The sequence below is a fragment of the Diachasmimorpha longicaudata genome, chromosome 14, assembly GCF_034640455.1.
Source record: "Diachasmimorpha longicaudata isolate KC_UGA_2023 chromosome 14, iyDiaLong2, whole genome shotgun sequence".
Taxonomy (NCBI): domain Eukaryota; kingdom Metazoa; phylum Arthropoda; class Insecta; order Hymenoptera; family Braconidae; genus Diachasmimorpha; species Diachasmimorpha longicaudata.
The window spans coordinates 4735820-4747870 of NC_087238.1; the positions used below are offsets into that span (position 1 = coordinate 4735820).

At 37.0% G+C, this 12051-nt stretch overlaps 1 protein-coding gene across 1 annotated transcript in view; it reads left to right on the top strand.

Moving 5' to 3' along the window:
- The window catches only part of Ds (dachsous), a 94129-nt gene that overhangs the window by 63335 nt on the left and 18743 nt on the right, over positions 1-12051 (top strand). Inside the window, exons 2-3 of the mRNA XM_064133911.1 lie at positions 3194-3377; positions 4888-5358. Coding sequence (XP_063989981.1) covers positions 3194-3377; positions 4888-5358 — 655 coding nt within the window. The remainder of the gene's footprint in view (positions 1-3193; positions 3378-4887; positions 5359-12051) is intronic.

Genomic DNA, 12051 nt, shown 5'->3' on the forward strand with positions numbered 1-12051 from the left:
ATCTCGGAATCTAGAAAAGATATCGAAATTTTTGTAGAAACGTTTTTTATAGTACTCGATTCGTTCTACAAAAAACGTTATGATAACAATTTTGCTATCTCCAATAGATACCGAGCTATTCATCAAAACCTGATGAGAAGTCAGAAATGGCATCTCCTGCTGGCTCTTCCCTCCTGAATTTTGATAAAAAATCAGTCTCTGGGGGAACACGAAGTTCAGATGATAAAATACTATATCTCAAGTCATCATTTCCCGTTATTTTATCGTCACGTGAATTGTAAATCTCTTTTATCACCGAAAATCGATATCCCCCTCCCACAGCTGCATAATAAATATCTTCGAACAAAATTATCAAATGCTCTTTGAACAGCGCCAAAAAAATAATAATTGAAACAATAGCGTCTTGCAATAGACAGAGAAAGGAGAATAGAATAACAAAAATTCAAGTTAAAAGTTTAAAAAATGAAAATACAGTTAATCTTTCACATCCAGTCGACGATTGAGTGACGGCTCTATGGAGTTCAGTGGGATGGTAGCATTGTCCATTCTATCTTTTCTTCCGCCACAGAGCCACAAGTTCTCTCTTAGTTTCTCATGTAAGATCTATTTTAACATTGCAACCCCGTGTACACGCAAATCTACAGTATGACAGCCGCATTCAGTATAACTATCCATGTCTCGACATGTTCCTTCCCGTTCATGGATCTTTATTCTTCTGTCCTTCACTCATTCTTAATTCGTTAATTTTCCTATGCACATTGTGTGTGGGCGATATTCCCCTCCCCCATCGGCCAATCTCCATCGGCTGTCAATACATAATTTTCAAATGAAAAATCATCTCGATGATAGAAATGTGTGTGTGCATTTAATTCACCCACGTGCTGTGATACACCCTCTGATGAATAGTAGGACGATCCGAGGAGACTACGCACGATAGAACTATTTATTTGTTCCCAACGAAATACGTTAACTATTACCGAATGGTGGAGTCAAATATGAATAATTGAATTGACACGTGAATTGAATATCAGGAATTTTATTGAGTTTTGACATACGAAATAAAAGGAGATAAGTCACTTCTGATTACTCCTCAGTTTTTGATGAATATCTTGAAATCTGGGGGAGATAGGAAAATTTTTGTGAGGACCTTTATTGTAGGGCGATTCGGGTGCTACAATAAATGTTCTGACAAAAATTTCGCTATCTCTCTTAGATTCGCAGATATTTCGCAGAAAAGCTATTCGTTGGTTCGTGAGTCCAGAGGGATCCTAATCTACCAGGAAAATTCATTGGTTTATAATAACTAATTCGTTTTATCAGTGTAATATTTACTTTTGTTACTCCCACTGTTTTTGTTGCTCACCGAGAGAATTCAGTCGATACCTGTTCTTAAAAAGCAAAAAATAAAGACCGAGGGACGGGGAGAAAAATCTAGATTGAAAGAGTAAGAAATATCTGCTTCTCTCTTGAGTAAAATAAGAAGAGTAAGAGGAGCATGAACGACTGTCAGTTTGAGCTGGCGAGCCGGGAATACCGTGGATGGCTTCTTGAGTCACTTGAAGAGCAGTACAACAGCTCTATCCATCCCTTTGAACAAAAAAATCAAGATCAGGCCATTCTGAGCTGTTACAAGACGAAGAGTCTATTATTACGATTCTTTTTCAAGGAATTCATTGGAGATCTTCGAGTGCTTTGTAAGAATAATCAAATTCGAGTTGTTAATATTGTTAGGAGGTCCCTGAATTAATAACAGGTGGTAATTTTTCTTGGAGAGATTATGTAGTAAAATAATCGTAATTTTTAAACAATTTTTCCCTCCGCGTGACCCCACAATATAATAAATTTAATTTCCACAAATTCGTACTAAGATCGTATTGTTGTTCCTCTTTTCACACTCACTAACCCAACAAAACATCGAATAATTCACCAACACTTTATGTAACCGGCTGAATGAGGTGGTGAAATAGCAATTGAATGAAATAAAAGAGCGAGCGAGAGAGAGTCGCGCTGTGTTCGACTGTTGAAATCCAGAGAAGTCAATGGTACCCCGAAGGGGCATCGAATTAGCTGAGGCAAGATCGGAACCGATACTGTGCGACAGTAATTCATTAGCATGATTACTCGAGTCATTGCAGCACTGCAGTACGCGCTGCTCACCTAATAAGTTCCAACTAACATTACACTCTTTTTAACCCATCAACACACACTCCAGCGTTACTCATTTTTATTTATTTACTTTTTATATATTTTTTTGCATTTTTTTTTTTACGTGGTTCTTCTCAAGGTGGCAACAGTGTTGGCGGGAAAGTTATTCGACCAGCCGACACTAAATCATGCCCCACGGACTCCTCCTTTATTATCTCGCGTGTCGGTTTTTCCTTCATCCTTCGAGTAAAACTAGTTTCTTCACCCCTAATCAAAGAAATAAAATTGTCGAAAAACTCATACACGCATACACCGATGAGGGGAAGGGGGGAGGGAAGGGAGGGAGTGATAAAAATATCCGATGAATTTGTTGTCTGCTGAAAAAAAAAAAAGAATTCAATAAAGAAAAAATAATTAGATGTACAACATTATTGTGGAATAAATAAACAACTTCCTCGACGTCCATCAACATCTCCGGGACTGTCTCATCACCAATGATGAGACAGTCTCTATCTTTGTTGGAGTAGCCGCCCAAGAAATTAGTCACCGGTGGGTATTATGAATGGTTCCAACCCGAATGTTCACGTTTCAGCGTACATTAAGAGGAATTGAACGAGGCCCGTTGGGTGTTCCAGATATACTCCATTGAATTTACTACTAAAAAATATTCAACAAAAGAAATTAATCACAACTCTGCCACAAAAAAAATTCACGCGGACACACATGCATAATTTTTGATGTAATGAATTTTTGATGATGTTATTATTCTATAAATTAACACGAGAGAACATTTGAATTCAGAGGAAGTGCCGAATATTTATTGTCTCAGATTAATTATAAAATTTATGACAAAATTTGCGGTGTTGATAGAAATGTTTGTTATGTTACTAACACATAATTAACAACACTAGCACATGTTGCACATCGATTTTTGATCCCTTGAATAACAATTATGTTATTTATGATCGAATATTTATTCGCAATGCTGCAATAGAGAAGTAAAAAATTCCGTCTAATTAATCTCACTATTTTTTTAATTGTCTTCTAGGTACTAGCGACGGACCCCGACTGTGGTATCAACTCGATGGTAAACTACACCCTGACGACAGCTGGTCGACTAGCGAATGAACAACTCTTCGTGCGAAGTGACACCGGTGAGATCTGCGTGAGATCACCATTAGATCGTGAGGTAGCCCCATACTTGGAGCTACCAGTTATTGCAACAGATAGAGGTTTGTATATCCACCGCAATAAAAATGGAAAATTTTACCTCTCGTCATTCCCCGAATAACAATAATCGTCAACTAGAAGAGGCGAATAAACATCGGGCGCTGGTTTTATTCTGTCCGAGGGAAGAAAGTTTCACGCGATATGATAAAAAATAGAATAGAATAGAATAGTGAAAATGAAGAATAACCAATGGTCGAGGCTGTGTGGAAGGAGATAAAAAATAATATAAAAAATGGAAAACGCAGTGCGGTGTGTGGCTATCGGGCTCGCAACATCTAGTAGTAGCTCTGTAATAGGCTGTATGATTTATGCCTTGCCAAGTTATGTATTTGCAAGGCGGTATTTTGAAACTCCACAAGATTCTCAGTGTTGCTCTCGCAGGATATGTTACAATGACTTGAAATTGATGCCAAACGGGCTTTAACATTTTCCGATAAATTTTTTTATGTAAACGATTGACTAAAAAAATTGACATTCAATATTCAGAGTTGAATATCTCCAGTGAACAACGTTACAATGAAAAATATTTTTTTCAACCATTGATCTCATTTCCTGGTGATGAAGTGAGTCGATTAAGTTAATGAAACAGTGGAATTCTTCGAGTATTTATTTAATAAGAGTTCATTCCAAACGATCATTGGGAAGACCACGTATAAGCAATCGAACATTTGCCCTGAGCCAGTTACAACATAAATCACCAGGGTATGGTGTTGCACTGAGAGAAGTATTCGTCTGGGCATTTTTTTCCAAGCCAATCAACCATGCAATTTTACTTCTTTATTTTCATTTATTTATTTTTTCATTATTTTTTTTTCCCTCGGTTTTATTCGTTTTGTTGTATGTATTTTTTCACGAAGATCTTTTTCTTATGTACACGCCCTTACACACCGTGGAGAGGAATCGTCCGCTCCCGCAGAGCGAACTAATACGCTCGGATGCAATAATTCAAACGTGCAACCAATTCCATCTTTCACCATTCCCACATGATTCCCTGATAGAATGGGAAGATGGATCGTTTATTGGATATATTTGTTAAGAGCTGGGAGGAATTGCACCGGAACACAACTCTACATTTGGTACAAAAGTGAATCTTTCTTCTGCACGAGGAGAAAAGTCTGAAAAATTACTGTGCCAGGGACTAGAGTCGATGTGGAATCCGCTAGGATATTGAAATGTGTTTTACTCACATGTAAAAATGCCTGTCAATACTGGGAATTTTATAATTAATTATATGTAGCTTCGGAAAATTGATTAAACTATAATTTTTTACTTGAGGGCAACTGAAAAGTTGATGGAAATTTTTAAAAAATTTCTATCTGGGTCAGTTTATTTTATTGGACACTCCTTCATTTTTTACTGAGCCACACAGCACTTGGACTTTGTCAGGGGAAATGTAAAAGTAATTTTTTCACATTAAAACATAAACTCCCGGTCGGAGGGAAAAAATTCTATGAATTTTTCTATCGTGAAAAATAATTAAAGTTAATTAATTAATTTCCGTTTTACTTTCAGGCGGCCTGAGCACAACGACGATAGTCCGAGTGACCGTGAACGACGTAAACGACAATCGTCCAATTTTCAACCCTCTCGAATACAACACAACAATTCGTGCAGATTCAACCTCAACCGGTACAATATTAAAAGTCACAGCGAAGGACTTGGACGCTGGACTATTCGGCCAAATTGCGTATCGAATAATAAGCGGGAACGAAGGCGGTGTATTCAGAATTGACCGAACAACTGGTGAACTACAAGTAGCACGACCCAGCCTCCTAACACGATCAACGATCCATCAGTTAAACGTCACAGCAACCGATGCTGCAGGTCTGAAGAGCGCCCTGGATGCCAGTGTTCGTATAGCTGTGTCAGTGGGGCAGAATTTGCCAATTTGTCAAAAGCCCAGATACGTAATTACAGCTAAAGAGAATGTCCTTCAGAACAGCATTGTCGGGGATATCAAGGAATCAACAGAATCAACTTCTGGTGAGTCAATTATTCCTCAACATGACCGAGTGAATGACATTTTTTTTCGAACAAATGGAGACAAAAGAGTAGTTTTGCTTTTGAAAAATTTAATTCCTCGTGACCCAGGTAATGTCTCCCTGAAACTTATTCCACGAGCCATTTTAGCATACTCATGTCACGAAACAAGCCAACTTAAAGATTCTTGATTTCTTATTCAAAGAGGAAATGAAGAAAAATAAAGTGGAATTGAAACAAAGGTATATGAGAGAAATAAACATTTAAGTGATAGTGAGTAATGCATGAATGAGGAATATGCGTTATAACTTGAAAATCTCACACACACACACACATTCTCTCTGTCTCACTCACTCGCTATTTTCTCTACAGTTTCCATCATCATATCTTCACATATCTATATATAATTTTTTTTTCATCCTTTCGAGACCACAGACAGGATTAAAAAAAAAATTATTGAAAGGTGTAGAAAGTACGAGACATGGATTTTGCGTTGGAACACACAGGAGGCGAGATGCCTATGGTAAAAGATGAGAGGGGGCACGTATCCGTGTTTCCACACTGGCGGTACATCCGATGTAAGATACGGCGCGTCACGACCTATGGCTTATACCTCCGCTTACGGTGTAAAGTCTACTCTAAATCGTACAACTCCCTTATGCTATTGGGATTTTCACGAGAGCAATGTTCTTAATATGTATCCTTTCTCATGGATATATATTTTTTATGCGAATAATTTTGCGGATAATATTTATCTCGTGGTGATAGAGGGATTTAGGTATTCGGAGCGAAATTTATTAACTATCAAAGACGAGTTGGTAATTATTGAAATTTATTCGTTTGTCATAACGTATCGGAGGAGAGTGAAAATTGGGAAGAAAAATTTCCGATTTGAGACAATCGGGAATCGAACCCGAGTCTCCCCAGCATCGCGCCGGGCATTCTTACCGACTGAGCTACCAGATATCATATAAACTCCCAGACTAAATTCTAATTTAACCGAAAAAAAAAAATCCTGTGATTGAAAAAATTAATTTGATCACAATTTAACGCTCAAAATCTTTCAAAATCTCAAAAACTGCGCCGAGAAAAAAAAATGTCTCGTGTTAAATATATTTACTTACCATTAGTAAATATACATAAATATTATCACATAGTAATACCACGTAAATTTTCTAGTAGTCAGTAAATACTCTTGACACAAAATATTTTTTTTTATTTTAATGCGATAGAAAGTGAAAATTCAAGGGAGAATATATATGTAATCGATAGACACTATGTCACCATAAACTATGTAATACTAAACGATGCAACGGGAACATACAGCCAATCAATCGACCTTTCTCTCTCTCTCTCAATTTTTAATTTGAAAAAATCCTCAGCTATCATGTACCGAAGTGGAAATGTTATGCCGCTCCTTGGCGATGTGAAAGTACAATTAAGTGTGAAGGTAGTTGTCGATGTGATGTAAAAATTCCCCCACAAGATAAGAAAATAATTTTCCCCTTTGTCTGGAAACTACTAGAGAAATTGAAAACGTATGCAAAAGATTGTGGAAGGGGGTGGAAGAAAAAAAAATGTTAAAATAAGTGAAAAAGAAAAAAAACTGTCAACGGAGGGGACAATGGAGAGGAGCTGCCCGGAATCCGAGCGTCGACGATTTATGCGACCTTACCCTGTCTGTATCCCTTTAACTCTAACCGTATATTCTTTTCCTCATTTAATACACCCACGTCCATTCCCATCTGTTGGCCTTAACAATGACCAGATCTCTGTCTCATTGGATCACTTGAAATGAACAAACAGAATTAAACAAAGTGCGGATTTTTTTTACCTGTTGTTTAATTAAGCTGATCAATTGTGATCATCGCGTATGATATCGATGATCATTTGTGTGTAATGTTTATTGCAATGGGATGTTTCAGGGGATGCGAATGAGACGAGAGAAGATATTTTGTTAAGTCTGGTATCGGTTGGGAAAGAGCTTTGAATGTCAGGTGAAATGAATCTGATTAAAACTAGAAACTATTTTACCCAAAAATATAACCTACATAACAAGTTGGAGAGCGAGTTCAGGATAAGATTCAGTGAACAATGAAATTAATATCTATTCATCTGAACCTAATTTATAATTAATGGATAATAGTGATATTATAAAAGAATTATTGTACTAAAGGAGAATTATTATTTTAGAAGTTTAGCTTTCATTTGTAATAATTACAGTTTCTTAATTCGTCGTCAAGATAAAACATTTTTTAATTGAATTGATCAATTGATTTATTTTTTATTGCTTAAAACAACCAAGAATATAATAAAAAATCTAATGTCAATCTGTTCACAGTCTCATCTTGATCTCATCTCGAATTTTCGAGAAAATTGTTAAAACTTTTCACACCTTATGACGCCCTAAAAAATAATTCACTAGGATTTTGGTTGTGCTACGAGAACTGGGATTAATCTCGATACAATTTTCCACAAAAATTTTTCTGAAAAAATCGTTAGTCCAGATGGGGACTCGAACCCAGGACTTTCCGATTATGACATCTCACCTGCAGCTCTGGGTATTTTTCCAGTATTTAAAAAACCTTCTGGTACTGCAATTCCATTTCATTACAGATTTATTCTCCCCCGAAAATCTTCTTTCCTTCTTTTATACGGAATTACACTTGTCTTCATAAAGTTAACACGATAGAAATCAGTTGGGACTCTTCACCTGATCAATGCCTCCTTTGGCGTGCCTTTCGCAATTCCTCTCCTCTCGTCCCCCTGCTCCAACAAAAAAAAAAACCAGGAAAAAGAAAAAAATGGAGGAATAAGAGTAAAAGAGACACTGTTATATACGACTTGCAACTGCATATCTTTCATGGTTCTCTGCAGCGGCAACTCCTGGTGCTTTCACCGGGACTTGCAAATTTCTTTGGGACTCCACTTGCGGTCCGACACAGTCAACGCACAGTGTACAAGTAGAGGCCATTTCATATATAAAGGAGAGGATGCATTCGAAGCAAATCTAAAATCCCTCTCTCTTTCGTTCACTCATCTTTTTTTTTTTCCTCTCTTTCGTACCGGCAGATCACTGTGCGATAGGGCCCAGAGAGCCCGCGTGCGCCTCGCTCAAACTCCAGTCTAATTTGCGTAACTCCATTCCAAGAAATTCATCCCCCTACCCCTCTCCATATTTTCCCTCTCTCTCAATTTTTTTGTTTCATTTGTACCTTTATCGCATTTATTCTTCTTTCCATTTTTTTCCGAGAGGAAAAAAAAAATTCTTTTTCAACTGTCATTTCATTCACCTGCGGGTCTGAAGTAGAATGAGATTTTTTTTGGGAATATTGTCTTGGGGGAACATAAATTAAAAATACAATTGAAAGTTGCTTTAAATAATGCGGTGACAGGCAGTCAAAATTTCGAAAAACCCGATCACATTTGAAATCGTAATTTTTTAAATTTAATTATCGGGTTTATCTTCCCAAAAACAAATTAGAAAACAGTGTTTTACAGAAAAATCATTGTCTTGGTGAAGATAAATATTAAAATGTGAAATTTTGAACTCGAAATCATTTTTAATTATTAATCTGCTTTTTCCACGAGCAATTTTTCTCTGCACTATTTTTTATGACCTATGTCCTCTCCCCCTGATTTATCTTCATGCCCGATCCCTCCACCTGAATCAGAAAATAAAAATAAATATCCAAAAACCAAAGAGGAAATTATTTTCGCTGGGAACGGTGGCACGAGGTCGCGGGCCACTGGGATTAGCATCCGGCAATAAACAGGAGCCGTCGAAAATGATGTAGAGGGGTGCCAGGAGAATGAGCCACATCGTGGGGAGTCACCCCAGTATTATCATACCCACAAATACCTTTTCCTTTCACTCGTGTGATTTTTCATCCATTTTCTCCGGTCTAAGAATGCCACAGGAAATGGCTAAAAAAATCACCGAGCCGAAGCTATTCCACCTCAATGTACTTTTACCCCCTCCCCAGAGTCATTTAAAAGAAACCTCGTACCCCTGCATTCGAATTATGTAATTCTCAGTGAAAAAAAAGGCTCCAGCATCTACGGGAAATTATAAAACACACTAACCAGGGATATCTGTTCTCATGGGTTTTTCGTGTAATTATTGTCCACTGGAGGAGGAAAGTAGTAATTTTGACTGCTGCAAAACTGAAGAAATATTGAGAATGAAATTCTCAAAAGGATCTCAACTTCTCCACCATATTACAATGATTCGTATTTACTATAAAAGATGCTGTCCTGACAGGCCTATACACACTCAAATGGGTAAGCGTTACAATAATATACCCTTCTGAGAATATATATGTGAATAGAGAGTGCAGGCGAGTGCAGTGAGGAACGCGTGCAAAACCAGGTGTAATAGTACCAGGATGATGCCAGCACCAACCCTCTTATCTTTTATGGTCCCTGGCTTTTCTTATCGATCCTATCATCAGTTCTATTGCCATCATTCCGTCATTTTTTCGCTTCTCCATACATTTTCTATCTGAAATATTTCATCTTATATTTAATTCCCTCTCAACATGGACTTTTCCGCGAGGATAATAAGATTATTTTACACAAGAGCAGTTGTAAAATCCTTCAGGAAGGCATAAAGACCCCGAAATTTAGTTAAAAGACCGTCGAACCTCCTTAAAGTACAATTTCCGGGGAATCCCAATAAAAATTGTGGGGATTTTCCTAAAATTTGTTATAAAAATTCTAAAACAAAATCCCATTCAAATATTTTTTTTGTTTTAATCCTTTACAAACCCATTCAGTGTTTATGGCATTGCATAATTTATTTTGTACACTAATGATTAAATTTTTAAGTGATCAATATCTTTGATAAGACATAATTAAATCCTATTTAACCCACCAAAATTTCTAGTGTCAAATTTTTTTTTCGTCACCACTTAGCGCCTGTTCCCATCGTAACATCAGAATTTTTCTCAGCAATTTCTCCCCGTGTCACGACGAAATAATCAATGCTCATAATTAAATAATGATGATAGACTGAACGTCGGTACAACGATGAGAAGAGAAAAATATATGAACGTAGAAAGGTATGAAGGGAATTTTTAGAATGGCAAGTTAAAACAGTGGACGACGCAATGAATGCGGTGAAGAAGCGATACATCGGATAAAGGCACGCTGTCGCCTACGGGGGTCCTATCCCGTTCCTCTTATATACGTCCTCGCCTTCCTCGCTCACCCCCATCCCCCATCCCCTCGTTTCTCGCCGCTGTATTGCTCTGTAACCCTTCATGAGCGCCCCAACTTTATGGCTATATCAACGTGCCATGCGCTTTAATTCTCCTTATCGAATATCAATATCAGTTCGACTGAATTAGCACGACTACTTACCACCTCCAGAGCAGCCAAAATGCCTACCGTGACCGCTTTACCGACTGCGCTAAAGACTCTCCCACAATTACGTTATTTTAATTTGTTTTTATTTATCTGGGGTCACTGGAGCGACAAAAAAAAATTATTTTGTCACGAGAATTTTGTTTGGGATAATTATTATTGGATTGAAAATTTTTTAAGGAAAATTATTCTACAATAAACATTAATTATCTCTTTTCTGAAATAGATTGATTGATAGAGATTGAAATTCTGAGTTTAAGTTCCTTTTATTAAATTATCTGATTTTAGAATTAAATTCTAATGAAATTTGGGACGGACGGACATCAACAGACCAAAAGTGATGTCGAGGACCAAAAGAAAAATCAAAAGTGGCTCTTTGCCACTTTGTTTAATCCACATCCCTAAAAATTAATTAAGAAGACTGAGACATATTTCAACAAATTCTAAATGAAATAAAATCCAGTTTTTCATTCCTCTGGTGACTTGACTTCAAGACCTGTTTTATTTGATTCGAGTAAATATAACTCGATGAGAAATGATTGATATTCTCCCTAAGATCTCATGTATTTCTAATTATTTATATTAATTCATACTCGTCTCAATAAAAAATACCTCAATAAAATAATTTTTTCCATCAATGGATGGAGACAAAAAAGAATTTTTTAATCACGTGACGATAAAAATTGTGATAAAAAAATGACTTTCTCAGTGGATATGAAAGGACAATTTTTCGAATCATCGAAATTTGCAAGCGATTTGTCTTCGTTACACCCACATGGCACCCCGGGGGGGAGTTATCATTCCTCTCTGTCTCTCTCATTTATTCGTCGTGGTCAATAACTACCCATCTTTTTTCTCGTTGTGTTCGTGTTTTTTTTTTTTTCACTTCTCCATTCGTTGTGTCTTATATATACTCAACCACCCGTTTCATACACGACGATGCAGAAAGACGGGAAGAACGCATGGGTCGCGCAATTGTAATTTATTTGGCCGATAAATACTCACCGGAGAAACCCCAAGAGGTAATGAATCGTGGCCAAAGTGCCGACGCTATGCAAATTTCACGGAGATTGGATAACATCGATATTTGGCAAACAATTCGTGGCATTAGAGAATATTCTTATTAATCCACTAATTTTATGGGTTTTCCGATTGAAAATTACTTAAATTGATGTGTCCGAGGATTAATAGTACAGTTGAATTATGATATCCATTGATTCATTGACAAGTACATGGGTCAGTGATAAATAATATTAACCTCACACCATTTTCCGCATGAATACACGGAAAGAAAAGTGTGAAAAATTACGGTACTGCAATGTGTTTTAC